General features: G+C 44.3%; 1 protein-coding gene across 3 annotated transcripts in view; it reads right to left on the bottom strand.

Annotated features, from left to right (window-relative positions):
* Window positions 1–24,699, bottom strand: part of septin9b (septin 9b) — an 86,940-nt gene that overhangs the window by 53,991 nt on the left and 8,250 nt on the right. The window contains exon 1 of one of the 3 annotated variants that reach the window (XM_061828760.1): window positions 10,906–11,044. The exons of 1 other annotated variant lie outside the window; for it this stretch is intronic. In XM_061828760.1, coding sequence (XP_061684744.1) covers window positions 10,906–10,927 — 22 coding nt within the window. In that variant the 5' untranslated portion in view covers window positions 10,928–11,044. Of the gene's footprint in view, window positions 1–2,425; window positions 2,609–10,905; window positions 11,045–24,699 lie in introns of those variants that run through there. One more of the 3 variants, XM_061828758.1, reaches the window with a different exon arrangement.

The raw sequence follows: 24,699 nt of genomic DNA, 5'->3' as shown, positions 1-24,699 counted from the left end.
AAGGAGACACAAGTCAACCATACTACAAGACCATTCGAGTTATTTGATTATAAAGACGTAGAGTGCTTCAACTCGAAAAGTGTAGCTGTACACTCGTCTAAGCCTTTAGATGCTCAACCGTCCACGACTCACCCAACGCACACATTAGAAATTTCGGCTCTCCCACCACAAGTCAGAAAATATCACTTGAGCCAGCTTTGCTCGTGACAAGGTATATCATTGAAACTTTGCAAACTCTTTCTGTGCACAATCTTTCTTTGTAAATATCTCGTCTTTCAATGCGGGCACGTGCGGCTTATAGACAGGTGCGGCTTATGTATGTACAAAATGTTTTTTCCTTTAAAAATGTACTTGGTGAGGCTTATAATCAGGCGCGTCTTATAGTCCAGAAATTACGGTATTTGCAAAAATAGTATTATTTACTTACATTTCACAATGTTATTAAGTCTTTTCTGTCATAGCAAAGAATGAATTGAGGATTCTTTTTTTTGGCAGTTGAAAGGATTACATGTCTTTCAAAGGAAAGTGAAATTCTTCATTTTTAATATATTGGCTGACAAATGATCAAAATTTGACACGACAGCTCAGTATTTGGAGAACTGGAACAGTTTATTCTATAGATTTTTACCTAACATTTAATCTAGTTGTCCAAGATGTAATGTCTTTCCCCCCCCCCCCCCAGCCCTTGTAGTCCAATATTGTTTGTTTTTAAGCGTGGCACCTTCCGGGTGACAAACGGTCAAGATAACAAAGCCGCAAAGTGAGTTCATCTGTTGATGCAGAGACGAACGAGTGACGGCGACGCTCGAAGACCAGCTGGAGGAAGCCAGCGGGGCCGGCCGGAGGAGGAAAAGGAAAAAGGTAGAAAAGGGAGAACGAAAATGACAACAATGACAGGAGGGAACTGTCCGTTCAACAAACAAAGGAGACAAAATGTTGTGACTGTAAAAGCACACGTCGTTTGAAATAAATACATAAATAAACTTCCCGTTCAGGTCCTCTTTCTTCTCTATCATGGACAGATGAGCCATGACAGTGTACGTGCAGTCTTATTTCCGCTTACGTTTGCGTCCTCACACATAATAACTATATTAAAGTACGTGGCCAAATTGGGTCCCGTTGTAAACTGTCGCAGTGTTGACGGCGGCAAAACTGGTGATTCGCTAAAGGTAAGCTAACCACGCCCGAAAGAGCAGCGCGTGTAAGGAGCTCGCTGGCGAAATGCGCGCTGTACGGTTATGATCCTGCTCAAGGTAAAAATAATAACATTAGAAATGATTAACTTCCAGCATGGAACCTGACACCTGATTTTTTCCCCCCGCCAAAGCCGCAGCAGAAACGAACTGGAACAGACCGACATGAAATTGTTTGCCATGTCAGCGAAATAACAAATCGAGTCAATGTTTACGTTATATACAGTACAAGCTATTCCATTTTTGTCAATGATTAATGATCAATATCAATATGAAGCTCTTTGAGCTCAGCGGAACCATCTATGAGCAATCCATTCTGGGACACGGCTTGATTCTGAAACAAAGTTCCCATGGGAAAGAAATTCCAGGGTCAAACCTCCAACATCATTAAACATTTATTGACTGCTTTGGCAATTTTTCACGTCACATTTAAACAGTTATAGAATGCAGCAAAATTAAGATGAATTGCATTTTTTTGGGTATAGTGTGGTTTTTACGTAATGTGGTTCGCTTCTTGACGTCATTCAGGCTGGGTCGCTCGAACCCCAAATGTTTGTGCAACTTGAGAAGCACGTTTTTCCAAGCTTGTCTTAGTTATAAATTCCAAAACGAAGAAATTTGGGAATTCAACTTTAGACGTTCCACTCTATGTACAAGATTGTAGTCAATAAAGTTTTTCCACCTCTGGAAATCAAGCTCTACTAGGACAGTGCTAGCAAAATATGCTAACACTACATGCTAAACTCAGAAGGTATGCTCGGGATTAAGCTCAACAGAAGCTATCTAGAAAAGTCAAAATGTAATTTTTAGGGTCAATTAACTGATGGTGTAGTGGTACACACGCCTGCCTTTGGTGCGGGCAGCGTGGGATCGATTCCCGCCCAGCGATCCTGTCGATATCTGCCCTGCGACTGACTGCCGACCAGCCCGGAGCTAGCCCACCCTTGTGAGGATAAGCGGCGCGGATAATGACATGACATAAAATACTCAAAAATGTTGGATGTAATGTTCGCAGAAACTCAAAGAGGTCTTTGAAGGTGTATTCCGCACATTCATAAGCAAATTTCTTTGTCGGGTTATGACAGCTGAAGGCATTTCGGTACTTCAGTGCGATGATGGGATTGAGACAAATTCAAAACAATATAGTATATATGTCAAACATAAATCACACACTCACACAGGTACATGCAAATTATTCCCACATAACGACTTAATTATGAAAGAACACAAACCTTCAAAATCCAAAATAATTCCCTCCAAGTGGGGATTGACCCCCGAATCCGACATCTTTCCGACGGCGGTCCGAATAGTGGCAACACGTGTCGCGCGCGTGCACGACTCTGCTGAACTTTGTGGGACTCGCCAGAAAATTGTGCATCAAAACTATGTATCAACTTTGGGGAATGAACGTGCATGCCGCCTCCTCCTCCTCCGCCTCCTCCTCCTCCCTTGCCTGGAGCCGAAGACACACTCCCCTCGACTGTGTGTGTGTGTCTGTGCATGTTTGTACGCGTGTCTCTCGTCTTAGGTTTGATGATGCGGTCACGTCAATATCCATTTTTTTAAATTGTCTATTTACATGTACATTTCAAGTGGCGCATTTCCGATATGAAATGAATGGAAGTGCCATTAATCCAAATTACAACACTTGGAACATTGTGTTTTTCAAGAGGAAAAAAATAGCACTGCCCATCCAACCATCCATTTTCATAGCTGCTTATCCTCACAAGGGTCGCGGGGAGTGCTGGAGCCTATCCCGGCTGTCATCGGGCAGGAGGAGGGTACACCCTGAACTGGTCGCCAGCCAATCGCAGGGCACATCGACACACTCACAATCACACTTACGGCAATTTAGAGTGTCCAATTATTGTTGCGTGTTTTTTGGGATGTGGGAGGAAACCGGAGTGCCTGGAGAAATCCCACAGGGAGAACATGCAAACTCCACACAAGTGGGTCCGGGATTGAGCCCAGGAGCTAAGAACTGTGAGGCCAACGCTTTACCAGCTGACAAAAAGCTCTGTCAAATTTCATAAAAACATACTAATAGGCTTAGATGGAAAAAGGTGACACGCTGTGGCGACCCCTAATGGGACAAGCCGAAAGAAAGAGAAGACTGTAATGACATGAAAATTTGCCACACTTTCTCCTTCAATTGTGCTTGAAGCTTTTCAGTACAACAATAATATCGGAGGATACCCATTATATGCCTGTGATTGTCTACATGTGTTGCAGCCCACTTTGTGTTCAGATATCCGTCGTTTTGAGGGTAACGGCACCACCACCTTGATCCTATAGAGTTTCGCGTTGTATGCTAACATTCAAGCAGCGGAGGAGTCTAAGATACTTGAAAAATTGTAATGTTACAAAACATTCTCAATTATCCTGGACTGCCACATGATTTGGTTTGAAGGAGGAGAACTAACAGGACTTCACAAGCAGAGTTCAACCATATTTTTCTTTCCCAGCTGACTTTGGATAAAAAGGTAGACCACATCCTGGACTGGTTGCCGGTCAAACGCGGGACACACCAGTGACAAACGTTCAAGCTGACATTCAGGTCATCGCTGAGTGGAAACTGAACCCACCCGGCCTGCGCCTACTCTAAAGACCCGAGCGTAATGTAATATATATATACTCGAGTAACGCACAACGGTGTAAATTCAGCCTTATAAACCCTACAATCAGCCAGCATCGCAAAGTCCTTTAAGTACTGTAATGTACGGTTCACGTAAGTGTCATTTTGGGCAAAGTGGTCCCAACAAGCCAGCTGGCACGTAAATTAAAGTGCGCTCACTTCAGCCGTCACCACGTTTAGTTGTTGTGTGTCGCAGAAAAAGCAGAGTTGACTTCCTGGTGAAAGTTGACATTAGCAAAGCAGGACGGCGCCTCCGGGCAATCAGTGGCATTCCGGCACCGAATCCACCTTCTGGGAGCGCGTGATTATCAGGAGAGACGGAAATGTTGGGCTCGAGAGGCGCATCGCAGCAGGTCCGCTTGGACCAGCGCACTTCCGCTTTTTCGGGTGGAAGATGCACGGGTAGGCTGGTAGCACCTCGCCACCGTTGCTTCGGTCTTATCTACGAGCCGCTTTCCACGATGAATTTGGGATGCGGGCTGGAATCGGGGAAGTCATGGAAAAATTCACAGGAGAAGCCTTAAAAGCAAATGACAACTTTGATATCATCATCGGAGTGCATATTATATTTTCAAAGATGAATTTTCTTGACGCCAAAGTGATAGTTTCAAAAACTTCCACTTTTTGGCCTGCTTTTGAAACCTGAAATGACGTTTTTGCCTCATAATTAAAAAAAGAATAATCTAAACTACTCTACATTAAAGCTGATTCTGATTCCCTTTTGAAGTGAATCAATCAATCAATCAATCAATCAATCAATCAACCAATCACAGAGCCAGGCCGGGCGAGTGGCGAGGCAGCTCCAGCACATTGAACTCTTTCTCGGCCGGGAACTGTCTGATGCTCAGGGTGTCGTCGTGGCGACGTAGCCACCAGTCTTCCCGTTCTCTGCGGCTCCTCTTCGCACACTTTGGAGTTTGGGTTCGAAGCACCGGTCGTCGAACTTGTCTGACACGCCTCGTATGTGCGAAACCAGTACGCGGGGGAATCACTGGCCCAGTAGAGTTTACGTGTATTTTAAATATATGTTTAAGTTTAATCTTTCAGAAGTTATTGCTTTTAAAAAAAAAAAATAAAAAAAAAATTAATTTAACTTTTGTAAAAAATTATTTTCAATTAAATCAATCTTGAAATACTTTTTAAAAACATTTCCCTCTAAGTGCATCTTTAATGTTCAAACTGTGCATAATCTTACAATGGCTTAAAATATGATTAAAAATACTTGAACTTTTTTTTTTTTTTTTTAGAAATAAGAGCTGTGCCTCGTTTATGATGAACACATAGGTCTACTACATTACTATCTTAAAATGGTTATGATGATCATTATGTCATGTCATATCATTATCCAAGCCACTTATGCTCACAAGGGTTGTGGAAAAGCTGGAGGCTATCCCAGCTAGATTCGGGCGGACTACACCCTGAACTGGTCACATGGCAGATATCGACACCATCACTGAGCGGGAATCGATCCCACGGTGCCCGCACCAAAGGCAGGCGTGTGTACCACTACACCTTCAGTGACTGTTGGTCGTTATGGTTGCGCTAAATTTTGAGAACCACTACACTAAACAATAACATTAACCATCCATGTTATTGCGCTTTTACCCTGCGGCAAAATGTTCCAAATATAATTCTCAACTTTGAACAACATTTTCCATGTTCCAATCAAAAATGCTGACTAGCTTTGTACGTCATACGAGGGCAGGAAAGAAGTATTAATTGCATAGAAAAACTGAACTAATATGCCATATCATAAAAGGGAAGTCAACTCTCAAAGGAAATCCAGCGGGCCTCCACCCCCGCGCCCCGGTACAGGATGCAGTCCTGTCCACTCCCAGACTGCGATATCTAATCACCATTGATTACACATCACAACAGCGTTTCTATGGCAAACACGCACAGCAGTCACAGCTGGTGCTTTAACGGGCTGCAAAAACCCGTTTGAGCCGAGAGCGCCATTCGAGTGGACGCTAATAAGAAGCCAAGTCCGGCCTGGAACACCTAAGAGGTCAACAGTGACCCAGGGGAAACATTGTGGGTTCATGTTGCCGGTGAGTTGTCAAATTACCTGGAGCAGGGGTGCCCAGACTTTTTTTTACCCCATGATCTACTTTTCAAGCAGCCAGCCTCTCGCGAGCTACCGACGACCAGTGGGGACCAGGAAATGATGATGCTGCCAAACCGTTTAAAGGTTAATGTTATGTTGCCTCCTATATTTAAAATACAGAACTAGCTTTTGTGCACTGTATTGTCTGTGCTTTCGTCCTGGAACAGGCTGTGCCAAGGTGGAATTTTAAAATTTACACACCATCTCATCCTGCACGTTCTACTTTGGCTTCAGACCAGACCTTTTCCACTCGGAAAAGAGAAAATCTTGTCCAGTTTAACCACTTTTTCTTCGATGATTCACATACTCCAAAAGTCATTGCACCTTAAAACAACAGCATTTCTTTTTCAACTTTCTCCATTCATATCGAAAGTAAACACAAGCAGCCCGTCTAGCACGTCTTTGCTCTACGTTGCCCAGACTGCGTTGCTAACTAAAGCAGCGCTGGTGGACGCCGTCATTAGAAAATACATTGATGGACTGCGTAAGTGCTGTAACATTTGTAATTATGAGTGTACGTCTTGAAGAGCGGGTTGGGGGGGGGTTGTTGGAGAAAGTTCTGTGTGCTGCCTAAAAGAAACCAGTGACTTCTTCTTTTCATGAGCAACCAGTCATCCCTCACTTCTTGAATCACATTGCAAAATGCCACAAACTGAATAGCTGTATGTCATACTTTCAATTTGCATTGGATTATTATTATTTTTTTGCGCGCAACGCAGAATATCTGCGAAGAGACAGCATCAGCGGTGCACAATTGCACAATTGATCGACGCGTTAAGCACGCCTGATCTGGAGAGAGCGCCAAACCACCGGGCCTTCAAATTCTTGACATTTTGCATCCTTCTTTATTAGATTGCACAACCAGCGCACATTTATAGCTTGTGCGTTGAGGCACGTGCTCGCGAAAACGTAGTAGACAACATCGTCACATGTATATAAATATAAGTTTATAAATACACACTGTACTTAGATGCGTCGGCCTGTGTGGCCCATCAGCAGCGTCGTTGGCTCAAAGTGAGCTGCAACCGCAAAGTTTTGTAGCGCACAATTAAACCCAAAAAAGACAGTGTGAGAAATACTCAGCGCGGCACGGCCTGCGTATTTACGTCAACACGAGTGGCTGCGAGGCGAGAATGAGGAAAGCTTCCAAAACAACATCCGCGTATGTTGACGAGAGTGCCGCTGTTGTGTACGAGTTTCCGAAGGGTGAATCTGCCAAACCGTCACTTGCCTGTGCTCAAAAGTGACACCAGCAGTACACGATACACGTAGGCTTTGATGTGTATTTTTAAAACGTGCAACATGATCTGCTCAATGTGCTCCGGCCATCAGTTCTGTACTAAAGTTAGTCAAACCCCGTATTTTGGTTTTTGGTCGCATGCCTAATATGACAGTCAGGATGTTGAATATTTTTGTGTCAGGACGAAAGGATTCCAGTTGTATTAAAAAAAAAAAAAAAAAAAAAATCATCAATATTTTTTTTTCAAATTCATGCACAGGCTCCAACATAATTAACATAATATTTTGTGCGAAACTATTCCCACAATTCCAAAGCAAATATGAATAGGCTACAATTGAATTGAAGAGAATGGGAAAAATGAAAACAAAATACATTTTAATGTATATTTCGGTTAATATGTTGTAATTTTTTTAATAATTACAAAAATAATAAATGTTAAATAACTGGGGGGGAGGTTTAGGAATGTTAACCTGAAATTAATTGCTGGGAAAATAATGCAGCTTCTCCCAGAAACTAATTATAGTGCAATCCCTATTGTATGAAATCCTATCAATTAAAATAATAAAATAGTAATGGGTTTCTTTATGGTCCACAAAATTTTACATGTATGCACAGCCAACTTCCATATTTGGTCAAATGTGTTGAAGCTCTTCTTCCGCCAAGAGAAAATGGTGGAACATATCAGGACAAAATACTTGGAGACACTTCAAATATCTACAATGTCTGTTTGTTTGTTTTTTTTTTTTAATACAAAATGTCTCAAGAGCTACCGAGGATGATAATATTCCATGTTTAGACTTTGTTCTTGTTTACATTAATAATATTTGGATTAATAAATTATACGAATGCGTTTGTTTGATGACAACAAAATTTGAACACATTCATTTGTTGTAGTTAGCTCGTTATTACAGCATACACAAGAAGAACGGCGGATTAGACATAATGAACATACCATAATTTCCATTTTATCAGACTTTTTTCACATGCTTTCAACTGTGCGGCTTACGTGGTAATGTGGCTAATTTGTGCGTTTTTTCCTCACGGTCGCAAGGGGGCACTCGAGCGGAAAAAGATAAGAGTGACACCAGTGGAATATATGTGCCGAAGAAGGGACTTTTACCGGTACGTTGTTTTTTTTTTAACCGGCCCTGTTAGCACTGCGCTAGCGTTAGCGCTGTGCTAGCATGTTGCTGCTATGTCACTACCGTGTATCAGTGATTTTTACCGGTATGATTTTTTTTTTTTTTTTTTTAACCAGCCTTGTTCGTGCTACCGTGAGCTAAGCAAAGGTATTAAAACTTTGAAATGTCTTCCTGTGTACCGTCTTTCTTTGTAAATATCTCGTGTTTCAACGTGGGATTCAATGTGGGCACTTGCAGCTTTTACAGAGGTGCGGCTTATGTATGTACCAAATGGTATTTCCTTTACAAACGTACTGGGTGAGGCTTATAATCAGGTGCGCTCTGCAGGCCGGAAATTACGGTGATCAGCATGGAGGAGTGCGCAGTACTTCAATGCTGCCACATATCATTGTATGTATTTTCCAGCATCCCTCCATTTTCTCCAACGCTTCTCCTCATTGGGGTGTCACAGGTGTGCAAATTCATTCCCTTCAAAGCTGTCTCGGACAAATTTGAACTGATATTTCGTGCATGAAGTGCATTTCATGCACTGAAACATAAATATGGAATAATGACGTGGTCCGCCAAGTGGCTGGGCTGCATTGCTTTAATAACGAGCTAGGAAATAAATGAATATGAGGCACCGGGAGGGCGAAGGCCCGAGTGTGAGGCGTTCACCTCGAAAGGATATCCTCTACACCTCTTCTGTGGAACACGTTGAACTTCCTTGATTTCCTTCACACTGAGATCATGACTGTTCATGAGATGGAGGCTACAAGTCTGGTCCGGTGCTGGGATGGAGAAAACGATTACTCTATAATATTGTAATTCATAAGAACATACTGTGAGATAATGAAGTGAAATTGAAAAGTATGAAATATTGTTTTTGTGGTGCTTACTGTGATGTGCGCGCCTTGTCCATCTGGGGGCTGTAAATGACAGACACAGCTACACTATACTGGACTGGGATTCTCCGCACAGCGCAAATATGAGTCATTCTTCATTGACGATAAAGAATATATGCCTGTGCATGTGTTTGTGTCTATATGTTTTGCAGCACCTTTTGTGTTCAGATACTCATTCCTTAAAGGGTAACAATACCACGACATAGATGCTATTTGCTACCCCATGTGACTTTGGTGTTTCCCATCATATTTTAGCATTCAGCTATCACAGGCTAAGTGGTTGCTTCAAATATATTTTGAAAGTGTGGGTGGCAATACACAGCTTGAAGCCTCTTTTATGAACTACAATATACCTACAAACCCGTCACCTGCTCCGAAATAGTTGAGTCACCTGCCAACTACTGTCAAGTCAAAGGGGGAAAAAGAAATCTTGTACCTAGAAAAATGTACTTGTCAAGGTGCCATTGTATTTTATACAACGGTTTTTTTTTTTTTTTTTTTTGTGGGAAGGTGAGGTGAGAGGGATAAAATCTATTTGAAAAACGTGAAATATTTACTCATTGTCGTCTCAGCATCTGGAGAAAACCCAATCAAGCCAGAACATCTAAATTCAACAACAACAAAAAAAGACTTGAGCCGAGATTTGAACCGAAAACCTCTCCACTCTGAGATAGACGCATCATTCTAGCCCACCCTCTCCAACCACAATGATAAACATATGGTGAGATTAATACATCATCTACAATGTCAGTAAAGCCTGAATATTTCATTATATTGTGCAGGAGTACTTAATGTTATCTGTCCCATTGGCCACATTTCCATGTATTCAACGGTTTGCGATGATAATGTTTTACTACGGTCAATAGGAATTGAAAATATCACAAATATTTTACGACGCTGCAGAAAGTGACCGCATCCGGGACTGCCGGGGCGTTGTCATGACAACAGGTCCAAACAGTGAAGCGGCAAAAGAGCGGCGCACCGGCTGAAATTCAGGAAGTAGCCCATCCCGAGAGAAACATACAAGAAGAAACGCATGGAGAGAAATATAAAATAACAATAATAATAATAATGCAAAATGTGAATCACGACGGAGGCTGCTACAACAACACTGACACCATGTGGACGTTTTGAACCCAGGACATACATGAGCTGCTTTACTCAGGGCTGACTTAAAACCCAATTTGTGCAGCGTCACTCAGCGTGACATCCGGATTTAATCAAAATAATCATCCAGATTAGCGCTCGACAACAGACGAGGCCGCCCTTGCATTGAACCTCAATGCACGAGCTTTTAAATCAATCCAGAGTTCCAATCTCGACGGCACAAGCAAAGCATCCCAAGATCGGGGACGTGCATCATCCTCTGTCAAAAATCAGACGACATACTGTAAGCTGCCTCTTAAAATTAAAAAAAAAAAAAAAAATCTGCGTCCGTCACAATTAATCCAACCTCTTACGGAGGCGTGGAGACTTCGCGCTGTTCGGATACTCACAAGAACAGCCGGCGCCACTCGCCGCGAGGGGATTAAAAGTTAGCTGGCGACGGGCCATCGCAGGCCCTTTACCCGATGAGTTATTCGGGGATAGCGCGAGAAACGTCGGCAATAAAGAGATCGGACCAATCAAAAAAAGCAATCAGGGTGACGGAACAGGCCGCCGGCTCCTCTCAAGCGGAGAGTTCAGAAAACGGACTGCACTTACTGGCTATTCTGGCTCTCTCCATAACTCCACCTCAACGAGCCCCTTTAGGTTTTAGGTTTTCAACTCTCCCTCCTTCACCTCTCCTCTCTTCTTTATGAACAACTTCCCCTCTTCACGGCCCGGCCGACCGACTCCCGGGGCCCCGTCGACCCGGTCTGCGCATTCGACCCTCCCCTCTCTCCTCCCTCCTTCGCTTTGACTTCCTCCAACTTTTAATGTCTTCAGTCTGTCGGGGCAACAACTGACGTCGGCGGGGCCATGTGCGACTCATATGGAGTCCCTTTTCTTGTGGATGCTCTCTTTTTCTTTTTCCATTTCTTTTTTTTTTCTACACTGATCACCAAACTGGCTTTCTGTTCACTTTCTGGAATATCCAAACTGGCCTTGATTATCATTATAGATGCAGAATTATGTCAAGATGTCAATGTGGTTGGCGATAGGCGGCAGCGGATGGACGCGGTGTCCAGTCTCAGTCTGTAATACAGTATAGTACTGGTGTTGAAAACTGTGGCACCGGGGCAAGATCTGGCCCGCCACCCCAAAAAAATTGCACTGCTATAGTGTTTTTTGTTACAACTCCCGCTTTGAAAAGAAATGTAATTGTTGAAAAACAAGTTTTTATAGGATTCAGAATTTATTGTGTATTCATCCATCCATTTTCTTACCCGCTTATCCTTATCACACTGCACCCTGGTGGCGACTTTGAAAAGCGCACTTGACGTCCATCCATTTTTTTCGCCCCTTATCCTCACGAGGGTCGCGGGAGTGCTCGAGCCTACCCCAGCTGTCAACAGGCAGGAAGCGGGGAACACCCTGAACTGGTTGCCAGCCAATCGCAGGGCACATAGAGGCACTCACAATCACACCGAGGGGCAATTAATGTTGCATGTTTTGGGATGTGAGAGGAAAGCGGGAGAAAAAAACCACGCAAGCACAGGGAGAAGATGCAAACGCCACACAGGAAGGGGTGGCATTGAACCCGAGCCATCAGAACTGTAAGGCCAACGCTTTCCAGCATTGCTAACCGTGTTCTAGGGGTGTCAAACTCAAATTCACAGAGGGCCAAAATTTTAAATTGAACAAAGCCGCGGGCCAAGGTTGAACAAATGAACCTTTTAATATGGAACCAAACAAGTGTGTAATAACGGCGGGCCAGCTCTAATATTAATTTTAAATTGGCTCGCGGGCCAAATATAATTACACCATGGGTTTGACACCAGCGTTCTAGTGTAATAACATTGAGATATTGCAAGCATTTTTTATTACAACTTCCATTTTGAAAAGAAACTTTATCCCAAAAATATGATACATTAATTGGGCACTCTAAATTGCGCATAGGTGTGATTGTGAGTCCGGCTGTTTGTCTCGATGTGCCCTGCAATTGGCTGGCAACCAGTTCAGGGTGTACCCCGCCTCCTGCCCGTTGACAGCTGGGATAGGCTTCACCGCTCCCCGTGACCCTCGTGAGGATAAGCGGCTAAGAAAATGAATGGATGTTGTTCTTTCAGTGTTTAACTTCTCTTTACAGTTGCACAACAGTTAGGAATGATGAAATGTCACTTAAAACGTTGTCATAAATGTTGTTTTGTAATGTTTTCTTCTTTTTGGTTTTTAGATTGAACGTGATTGAATGTTTTCGAATATAAATTCATTTCACGTTAGGTCCTTGGTGAGCTGGAGCCGAATCCAGCTGACTTTGGCCCAGGGGCAGCGTACGATTTGCGCTGGTTCCGAGCCAATCGCAGTAGAGCAACCGGAAACGTACTCGGAGCTCCAAAATTGTTCCGTCGGGCTACTTTTGTCCTGCGGCTCCACCGCGTCGCAAAGCAAAGAAAGAGGAGAGGGAAACTCGGGTGGAACACAATTAGCCAAAAGTCGCAGGAAATAGCACGACAGGTATTATGAAACATGTGTAGCGATACAAAAAGTGGCATTTTTCATAATTGCCTTTTGTCGGATCCGATGTGGCAGATGTTGCCCTTATTGCAAAATCGCCACTGGGTGATTATTTCTGTACACGCAGCAGATGGAAAGTGGCGATGTCATCACTTTTGAAACTTTGAGGGAAAAAAAGAGGAAATGTGCACTGACACTAGTATGCAACTGAAAGGAAATATTAACTGAGTAGCTTCAATTTTTCATTCTATCAGTTCAGCCCGAGTAGAAAGTAGTCGAAAAATATACCACAAAAGTCACACAAATTTGGAAATTTGAGCACGGTGGACCTCAGTTTAATGATTATAATTATATATGTGGAATATATGTGCCGAGAAAGTGACTTTTACCGGTATGTTTTTTTTTCCTTTTTAACCGGCCCTCTTAGCGCTGCGCTAGCGTTAGCGCTGTGCTAGCTTGTTGTTGCTGTGTTACTACCGTGTCTCAGTGATTTTTACCGGTATGTTTTTTTTAACTGGCCCTGTTAGCACGGCGTTAGCGTTTTGCTGCTGTTTAACTGCCGCGTCTCAGTGATTTAGGGATGTTTTTTTTTTAACTGGCCCAGTTAGTGCTGTGATACTGTTTAGTTGCTGCATATGATTTATTTTTTTTTTTTACCAGCCCTGTTCATGCTAGCATATTGTTGCTATTTTAAGCTAAGCTAAGCTAAGGTATTAAAACTTTGACAACTCTTTCTGTGTACCATCTTTCTTTGTAAATTTCTCCTGTTTAAATGTGGGTATCAATGTGGGCACTCGCGGTTTTTACATAGGTGTAGTTTATGTATGTACCAAAGTACGGGGTGATCCTAATAATCAGGTGCGCTCTGTAGGCCGAAAAATTACAGTAGTGAAAAACACATTTTGCTTTTCCTTTGGCTTGTATGGGATTTCAACCGGAAATATTCTCTCTGATTATTTCTAACACACATGAGAGATAGGGTGGGGCCCTTTACGGCCTTAATTATGACTAACAGAAAAACAGGTTATTACAATGATTATTACAGTATGTGCATGACTAAAACGTGCCGGATTCTCGAACAATTTGGATTTTTTCCAATCAATTTGGATCTTGGGTCTCAGGGCACTACTTGATTTGCTCCCCCCTCCCCCCACCAACCAAAAACTGCCGCCACTGTTAACTTTCAGTGGGGAGCACACTTAATGAAGAAAAAGACAGCAGCTTCTCGCCACTCCCTTTCGGGGAACATTAATGCCAACGGGTTTGAAGTGTACAATTATGACTGCAAACAAGTTCGCATTTAAGAGTGAATATCACAAAGTTAAACGATATAAGGACAAATGGAAGAAAACCAAGCCAGATTTGGTGTTGAAAGAAGACCACCCCCACTAGTCTTAAATCCTGGAGCTCCTTCACACAAATCAGAGCAGTGATGTGAAGCAGAGCAGAGGAAGCAGATTAGGGATTTTTTTTTTTTTTTTAAAGCGTGTGTGTACGTTGTCAACCCCAGATGATGACTGCGGGGAAAGCAGCTCAATTCTCGTTTGTGGCTACCGTTGTTTGAGTGCAATTTCAACAGAACGCTGTTGTTCAGTTCCTGCACGCGTGTCTGTTTGTGACACCACTCGGGTGTTGACATTGTCTTTAGCGAGCGTGTGTGTCGTCACACTTGCTGGGGCAGCCAATCAGCCTCTTGTGTCATGCTGAGACGTCATGGTGAGCTCCAACAAAGCCACGGTTAGACAGGATTTATGATTGTATATTGTACAAATAGATGAGTCAGAGCCTGCACGTTGATAAGTATAAATGGATGCTCAGTACGGTAAATCTTATTGTGAGACGCCTAATTCCAAAAGTTTGTCTGTGAGCACACTCTTCTGATTTCCATCTTCTGATAAATATAAGAACAAGCAAAGTTTAATTTGGAACATGGTGACTGAATGAGTGAAAATACAGCAGAGGCTTGTAATTTTGATTTTTAAATCACTTTTTGCTATAGTTGTTAAAACTGTCAGTAAGACCTGACAGTAGAGAACATGAAATGAATAATCAGTGGAAAAAAATCTCCCTCTCATGCCTGAAATTGTGTCTCCAATGTGAGTTGAGGGAAAACAACCCATCAGGGTCAGGAGGCATGACAGACCTGCGGCCTCGCACTGACCTGTTGCCTTGGGCTTCAGGAGCTTTGCTCAAACTCGTGTGTAAAAATAAAATAAATGCGTGACTGTGAGCGTGACTGTTTGTCTCTACGTGCCCTGCGATTGGCTACCAACCAGTTCAGGGTGTACACCGCCTCCTGCCCGTCGACAGCTGGGATGGGCTCCGGCACTCCCCGCAACCCTCGTGAGGATAAGCGGCAAAGCAAATGGATGGATGGATGACTGTACATTAGAAAAACTTTACACTTCAAACTGATAACATTCCAAATAATTCATGCTACCAACATAACAACCGTGGCTAATATCATCTTGTTTACACTGCCACCGCTAGCTTAATATTACTCGCACTGCTATTTTGTTTAAGATGGATATGCATGACTACAAAGTTCTACACTTTTGGTCAGATACATGGGAGGGGCGAACGAAATGAAGCTACATTCAAACCTTTTTCAAACACTTTTAATTCTGCAACATCCGCAACCTCCCAACCCTGCAGTCCCCTTTCACAGCCAATAAAATACCGCCGCTCACTCTTGTACATCGCATAATTCTTCCTCCCTCACATACCTTTCATCACTTGTACACTCCATCATCCCAAGCAGATAGCGGCACTTGACACACGCACAGAACGGAATTGTTATGAACACCCACTGACAAATAAGACCCACGCATATACATTGAAATCGCGTGACAACATATTCTTGATGGATGACAGCGTATCTTTTGAATACACGTATAGCACACACACACACACACACACCACACACACACACACATATATCATGAATGCACTTTCCCGCACGTACGCTAAAGATATAGCCTATATTTTCCGTCACTGAGGCAGATGGTCATGAAGACACAGACAGTCACGTGTTCTTGTTCACTCATGCAAACACACACCCCGAAAAAGGGCTGCGACGGCGGGCCCCGGGCCGTACATTCATGCAAGCCGTCACTTCGGAGCACAACCTACAGCCTAACGCGTGACTCCAACGTGCTATATTTAGTTATGTATGAGTGGGACAAAACAACAATAACAAAAAAAGTCACCAGCATGCCAGCGCACACTTAAGGGATGCCTGCCAGCAACTGATGCACATTGAAGGAGAAGGAAAAGCAGGAAGAGGAGGAAAGATGAGGTGGAGTGGCAAGCGGAACGAGCATTGGAGGTTTTGAAGGACGTGAGCGGGGCGACGACAAAGTACTTGAGCCTTGTGACATAAGCGGGCAAAATGTGGGAAATCATAAAGGACTGTGTGCAAACCATCCACCATCCATTTTCTAAACACTTATCATCAATAGGGTCATGGGCGAGCTTCAGTTGACTTTGAACCTGGACCCGTTACCGAAGAGGTTTCAAAGAGTACAGGTTTTTGGAGTCGGATATAAAGTGATGAATGTCCAGTCAATGTCGATTAAGCGAAGACGTCGGTTACATTTTTTTCCCCCCATCGCGGTCAGGCAGTTTCAGCACGTGCCATAATCAAATTCATCAAAATCGTGTTGGATTACCGGCTCCAAAACGTAGACGTGGTCCCTGTCGATGTAAATTAAGAAAGACTTCCTGCCCAAAATGTCACTTTGCCAAAGTTGTGTCCAAGAGCACACAATGGACTTTTCCGACCTGTCAATCACACGTACAATGATAGCCAATCAGATAGCTGCATTGTCTTAAGCCCTGGCTTGACACGCAAATGAATACACCCACTCATTTCTAAAGACTACAATGATATTACTGGTGATCTTTCCAAGTAAAAAGTACTCATCCTGCTTCACATGCAAAGTACGATTCCACTATTTTATCCCATTGGATTTCAATTTGAAGTTTGTGAGGCGTCAAACTTTTTTTGCATCGATAGTCAACTTTTCGCTGTCACTCTGACATTGTGTCCTGCTCCGTCCAAAATCTTAATACCGTGTACATATCCTTGCATGAAATAGTCGAGACCTCCCTGTAGAACTCTCTTGGACGAGTCTGACGCATTTGGAAAAAAACATACCGCAATGTTATCTGGAATACGCGATAGAGAATCGACTTCAAACCTGTTCTGTTCGGTCGCCATTTTGGAAGCTTGTGGGACATGGCAACTGTAGCTAAGGGGGGCGGAGCTTAAGATCGTCCATTGCTGCCTTGATACACCGAGCTTGATGCAGACCGGGGCCTCACCTTTGCAAGGAAAATCAAGTTACGTCAGTTTTTACATTCGACCGCAGTTATGTCATCAATGAAAATAGAGCCCACTGTGTTGGGAGTTGAAGGACGACACATATTTCTGTTCCAGACCGTTTGATGGGAACTGAGCAGCTTTAAGAACAGAACGACTCCGGGATCTGATGAGGAAAGAAACAGCACGAGCGGCGCGATGCGGTGCAGCCAGCCACAGTCGGATGACCTCACCGGAGCACGATCCCTCCTCAACACCCCCCCACCCCCCTCGGTGGCCCGCTTCCACGTCATCGTCATACACTGCCATGCACATGCAGCCAACAGAAAGAGGGAAGGGGGGGGGGGGAGCGAGCGAGCGAGCGAGGCGCTGTCCTCCTCGTTTGCTCCAAATCCAACCTGGGGCATGTACAGAGGACGACAAAACTCTTCACATCACTCATCCACTGAAAAACCAAATTTAGAAGCTGACCCTGTACGCTCATGACTGTGCTCCCATGAGGAAAGGCATTCTCCATCGGCTCCACAAATTCCTTTTGGTGCTGTTGAGGCAGATTTACACACAATCTGGAAATGATTTTGATGAGACACTTTCCTAATTGAACATGACATACCATCAAAAACTAAGCCCAAACGCAACGCAGAAACTAAGAACACATCATCTGAGTAATCAGGGAATAATGAGGTCTGATTGTGTCGCTATTTTCCCAATCAGATCTTCCGCCTGACTGATGACAGTTGCAGAATCCGGCATTCCGGGTCAAAACCAGGGCTGGACCACACCGTGTGTTATAAAGAGCCAAAAATAATAAGAGTTAATAGTTCCAGCACAGCGGAAAGAGTCCATTCTCCAACCCGTTTATCCTCACAAGGGTTGCGGGAGCGCCAGAGCCTAACCCAGCTAACTTTGAAAGTTAGCGAAAGACGGACAACGCCCTTAACTGGTCGCCAGTCAGTCACACCATCAACTGTGGGGGAATCAATCCCACGCTGCCTGCACCAAAATCAGCCGTGTGTAGCACTACACCATCAGTGACCTCAGAACAAAAAAACAAAACATCAAATGGATCAACAGAAAGTCGGTCACGCTGAAACAATTTTACTTGCTTCAAAATGAATGTTAACTGTACAGTATTGTATCGAACCCCATCGCAGTGTGCATTATCAAAGTTTTGTGTCCGATACTTTTACGATGGCAATGGGGGGGCATAGTGCACCACTCTAACACGAATTGCACTGTTCGGTACAAACTGGGATTCTCTACCCCCCGCCCTTCACTCCCATTGACGGCTTTCGAAGACCCAGACCCCTACGGGACTTCTTGATGCACAACAGCTTTACTGTGAATGTTGAAGAAGAAACGTGGATCTCTCAGATAATTACAAGCAGCCTTTCAGATATTCCCGAAAAGTGAAGACATTTCAGAACTCGTAAAGTCAGCGGGGTGAAGAAAGGCCACGTCATTGCTCGTGCTGAGTCAGCAGCTGGCACCGTGTCCGGCCTACGCCGAATCCCAACAAACAAAATGCTGGGAAATATACAAAATTATAACCAGCTCGTGACCTTGTTCGCTGCATGCTCTCACACAATACGAGCACAGTGCACACTCACGCGGCATATCTAATCAAATCTAGTCCGGGGAAAAAAAAAAAAAAAAAAAAACGCCATCTTTTTAAGATGTAACTATAAGCTCATATCTTCCACTTTGCTGACAATTGAGATCGCACCGTGAGGTCAGTTGGACCGTCGGGCCAGCGCGTCGGTTCATCACAGCGTGGCCGTGCTGCAACTGACATATTTCTCTCGCGCCATACGGTAACCATTAAACGCAAAACGGACCTGGCGGAGGACGGCGTAAAAATGGGGTTTCATCAAACCTCGCTTATAAGATCGAGTAGGTTCCGTATGTTATTGAAAAACGGGCCAACACCATTATGGAGATTGTCACAGGCTCGGTTTCAATCACTGGACCTTTGCTTTAAAAAAATAAACAAGAAAAGAAGGCTTCCAGGGACGACGACAACAACAAGTCTAGTGACTTCAAAGTAGATTTGAACTCTTTTATTTTAAACATTAAAAGTATATTTGAACCCCAAAATTCTCACAGGACACAACCAAACATATATATAGCATCCATCCATCCATTTTCTTAGCCGCGTATCCTCACGAGGGTCGCTGGGCGTGCTGGAGACTATCCCGGCTGTCAAAGGGCAGGAAGTGGGGTAAACCCGGAACTGGTTGCCAGCCAATCGCAGGGCACATCGAGACAAACAGCCGGACTCACAATCACATCGAGGGGCAATTTAGAGTGTCCAATTAATGTTGTATGTTTTTGGAATGCGGGAGGAAACCGGAGTACCCGGAGGAAACCCACGCAGGCACGGGGAGAACATGCAAACTCCACGCAGGCGGGTCCGGGATCGAACCTGGGACCTCAGAACTGTGAGGCCAGCGCTTTCCAGCTGAGCCACCGTGCTCACCAAGCATTCATCGATACAGACAAGCAAGCGTCCATACATTCACACCTACGGACAATTTCGATTCTGCAATAAATCTAACATGCTAATTTTGGAATGCGGGATCAAACCAGCGTACCCGCCGGAAAACTATCTAGACATGAAAACACCAAAAAAAAAAAAAAGATGCAAAAGTGTTTACTATATTTTGTGCCTTATTGAATTGGGTAGAACCAAGTCGACATGGTAAAGAAAAATGATATTCATTCACAGCGGCTTTTACTTGCTATCATCAGTGAAGGACGTATAAATGTTATTGTCGGAATGCAAAAACCACAACGCAGGAAAGCAAAAGCCTGATCTTTGCATGCTGGACATATTTGGTTTCCCCTTATTTTTACAGTTTTGAAATTTTGCCACAACTAGCCCAATACTTTTTCAACCCCTGTTTTTTTTTTTTTATTTTTTAGTTTAAAGGATCTTCAACCAAGTAAATGTTGATTCTCCACCATTTTCACGGCAAGTCCAGATGATGAAAATTGGAGAGAAACACATTCCAAGATGCTTGCGGTAGCGTCGTGATTTTGGTCAGACCTCTCCCGGTTAGCCAACTGGTTGTTACCAAATAACCCTTCAGATCTGCGCCAAGGCTGAAAAATCCCAAAAGATTTCCAAGTGACTTGTTTGATTGTTGCGAGGCCTCCAGTTTGATTCCTGCCCCGTTGGCGCAACGCCATCTGATCAATTCGGCTGGTCACTGCCCACACGTGCCACCAACGCGAGTGGGTTGAAACGGCAGAAAATGAAAATCGGCCTCTCCACAAGGAACCTGGCCAAAACGGATGTTTTCTCGACACACATGGTACACCCATCCATAAAGTTTCTTGAAAATCGGTTGCATAGTCCTCAAATGACAAACTAACCAACAATAAGTGATCAAACCCATTTTTTATACATATATATGTAATTGCGCCGCACTGACGCCCCCGTATAATTAGATCATAACATCGCAATTCACCCCTTTTAATTAAAAAAAAAAAATCAGTGTTCACACATCAATCTCGACTCTTACTTTTGTGATCCCAAACCTCAAAGTGAAGCTTTGGCCTATAAAATTTGCCACATCGGCACGGGGGCCCCCGCCGCCCTTCACCTCCAACGTCTGCGAATGTGCCCAAACGTGAAGGAGGGAAGATGTTGGAAAAAGAACGAGAAGAAAGAAACGGGAGAGTTCCTGCGGCTCCTCGTGGCTTCGGAGCTCTATAATCAGCATGCCAAGCCCCTGATGTCCAAATCCACCACTTGGACCCCGGCGAGCTACACACATGCAAAAAACACACACACTGCAGTTCAACACGTGCCCGGAGGCGCACGCACGTACACAGTAAACTCCGCCAGTCATCTCTGCTCATGTGGATTACGTCCACAATGGATACGACAAAATGAGGGTGACAAGGAAGTGAATCAAATGCTGCGACCGCATCGGAACCCGACTGAATGCCCGAGGGAGACTAGTTTATTATTTTAAATCTTAATATGTATGATGTATTGGAAATATCACAGTAAGACACAAAGAATTGGGTTTTGGGACAGATTTTTCTCCTGCTCGTCCCAGTTTGAACGTCCCAGCTTCTGCTACATCTGATCTAACTCCCTCTAACCCTCCTCAGTTCTTGGACCACCGCAATGTCCGTTTGCATGCCAGAACTTTTAGAACGTTCAGGTGTTCAATCTCAACTACCTTTGGCGTTTGGACGTCCAGTTTTTCCGCTCTTGTTGTTACAAATGCGGATCGACTTGACTGCAAATTTATGGGGGCTTTCAGTTTCAAAGCCGGTACAGTGAGCTTGCCAAAAAATGATCATGATACATTATTTCCTTTAATATTAAGAACCGGAGTAGAGCCATCCATTATTTATCTTCAGCCTTTTGGCAATTTCTTTTTTTTTTTTTTAATCTTGAAGGCCATGTTTTCATGATTCAACAGAGATGAACCCATGACCTTGTTCTTTTCGACATCCATCCATCTATTATCTACCGCTTTTCCGGGTCGGGTCGCGGGGGAAGAAGATTCAGCAGGGATACCCAGACTTCCCTTTCCCCAGCCACTTCTTCCAGCTCTTCCGGAGGGATCCCGAGGTGTTCCCAGTCCCCCCCAGAGACATAGTCTCTCTCGCGTGTTCTGGGTTGTCCCCGTCTTTCCGGTAGGACATGCCCGGAACACCTCACCAGGCAGGCGTCCGGGAGGCATCCGGATCAGATGCCCCAGCCACCTCATCTGGCTCCTCTCGATGCCGAGGAGTAGCGGCTCGACACTGAGCCCCTCCCGGATGACCGAGTTTCTCACCCTATCTCTAAGGGAGAGCCCGGACACCCTGCGGAGGAAACTCCTTTCGCCCGCTTGGATCCGGGATCTTGTTCTTTCGGTCACAACCCACAGTTCATGCCCATAGGTGAGAGGGTAGGAACGTAGACCGACTGGTAAATTGAGAGTTTCGCCTTTCGACTGAGCTCCCTCTTTACCACAACGGACCGATACAAAGTCCGCATCACTGCAGACGCTGCACCGATCCGCCTGTCGATCTCCTGCTCCATTCTTCCCTCAATCGTGAACAAGACCCCAAGATACTTGAACTCCTCCACTTGGGGAAGGAGCTCATCCCAACCCGGAGAGGGCACGCCAGCCTTTTCCGACTCAGGACCATAGTCTCGGATTTGGAGGCGTTGATTCTCTTCCCAGCCGCTTCACACTCGGCTGCGAATCGCTCCAGTGAGAGCTGGAGATCACGGCTTGATGAATCCAACAGAACCACATCATCGGCAAAGAACAGAGATCCGACGCTGAGGCCCCCAAACCGGACACCCTCTACGCCTAGAAATTTTGTCCATAAAAGTTATGAACAAAATCGGTGACAAAGAGCAGCCTTGGCGGAGTCCAACTCTCACCGGAAACGCGTCAGCCTTATCGACAGACCTCATTCTTTCAATTTCTCGTTTATTTTTTTTGCTCATAATAACCTCAGATTTTTTCATCCCTAAAGCAAATTTGGCTCCTGCTGACGTCTTTGGTTACAATCGCTGTTCTTTTTTTTTTTTTGCCCGTGGGTCGCTATACTGCAAGTCCACTATATGATCTGAAGTTTCTGTCCAGATAACTGCAGTCTCTGCAAAAGATCCGCCAAATTGTCCAGAGTCTTCCAATCCCCCCGCGGCATTTTTATCTGGAAGACGCTCGAGACAAACACGCCAAGTGAAAGGGCGAGATAAAGCGTTTTTGATGTTCATAACTTCTTACAGCGTGCGTTCAAGTTGATGTTAATTGGGGCAAAATCACAAACGCAGAGGAACAAGGACGCCCGAGTTTCGATGGCATCCGCGCGGAACATCAGGTGTTTTTGTCTAATGAGCAAAGTCCTTCACGAATGGCTGGCTGCTCGTCACGCTAAGCAGCGGCGGCGTGGCCTGCTTTCATCCTTATGCTATTATTTACACGCCCAATTATGATGTTTTTTTTTTTTTCTAAACGGAACGTCATCGCCCACCCGCTCTATTTTTAGAAACATCGGCCCACGATGTCATCCTCTCAAGCTGTGAGGCTTTACGAGACGTTTCATCGCGGATTGAGAGGGGATTGTCCATGGTCGCGTCGTTCACGGCGGCGGTCGGGAATCGTTGCTCTGTGCAGAAGCAAATTTGATTGGCAGTGGAAAATTTGCGAGGGAGCAACTAAACCGGGGGTCTCAAACTCAATTCAACTTGGGTGCCTTAGGCTGGGACGTAGCCTCTGCGCAAACGGACTTATGTGGATTTAAAATTAGAAATGAAAAACAATTCTAGCTTCTCAAACATCTTGTTTTAAACACAGAGTAACATGAAGGACGCTGGTGTTTACAACTTGCGTGTAAAACTACAAAAAAAATAAAAATAAAAACTCCTCGGCAACTCAACTGTAACTTTCTCATTAAAAATTGTTTCTCTGTTTACGTCGAGCCTGGTCGATGTCACAAGCTCGATAGCCATCTACCCTACCGTGATTGGTCTGTTCCACACACAACACTGTAAAAGTTCCATCCATATAATACTCAAGGGCCGCACTACCATTATCCTTTCGTATTAAGGTGGGGGCCGCAAAATATCATCTCTTGGGCCGTAAATGGCCCGCGTGCTGCATGTTTGAGACCACTGAACTAACCCAAAATCAACCTCGGTGCTATTCTAGATAAAACTTGATAATGGGCGGACAATTAATTCAGTGTATGGTTTCACATCTACATTTTTAATAGAAAGGGAGAACCTCAACTGTCAAGTTGTTGTTTTTAAGCAAATACATGCTAATGGACCTTTCCGATGGCAATCTTGAGCTCCGCCCCCGTAGCCGTGTCCCACAAGCTTCCAAAATGGCGGTTGAACAGAACATGTTTGAAGTCGATTCTCTATCGCGTATTCCAGATAATATTGAGGTATGTGTTTTGCCAAATGCGTCAGACTCGTCCAAGAGAGTTCTACAGAGAGGTCTCAACTATTTCACGCAAGGATATGTACACGGAATTAAGACTTTGGATGGAGCGGGACGCAGCGTCAGCGTTACAGCGAAATATTGGCGATCGATGGAAAAAAGTTTGACGCCTCACAAACTCCATATTGAAATCCAACAGGATAAAATAGTGGAATCGTACTGCGCACGTAAAGCAGGTTGAGTACCTTTTACTTGGAAAGATCACAAGAAATATCATTGTAGTCTTTATAAGTGGGTGTATTCATTTGACTCTGCTTGTAATTGAACACAGTGCTTTGTTTTAAAAGTCCGATGTGATCCAAATGGGCAAATAGACATTTCTCTTGCATGACACGGCACATTTACGTATCACTAACCCGACTCTTCGTCATAAAACCGGGCCCCTTGTAACCTAGCAGGATATCTATCATCAGAATTGCATGTTTCCCAAGCGCATCTGAGGACTATTTTCTTTGTGACATTAACTTTTCCAAGCGCACGCTACTGACAACCAGCACTGATTGTGGGACGATACGGCGAGAGGGGCGTGTCAAGCCAGGGCTTAAGACAATGCGGCTATCTGATTGGCTATTATTGTACGAGTGAATGACAGGTCGGAAAGGT

Source organism: Syngnathoides biaculeatus, chromosome 9, assembly GCF_019802595.1.
Source record: "Syngnathoides biaculeatus isolate LvHL_M chromosome 9, ASM1980259v1, whole genome shotgun sequence".
NCBI lineage: Eukaryota > Metazoa > Chordata > Actinopteri > Syngnathiformes > Syngnathidae > Syngnathoides > Syngnathoides biaculeatus.
The sequence above is the reverse complement of the archived record's forward strand: the minus strand, read 5'-3'. Positions and strand labels throughout refer to the sequence as shown.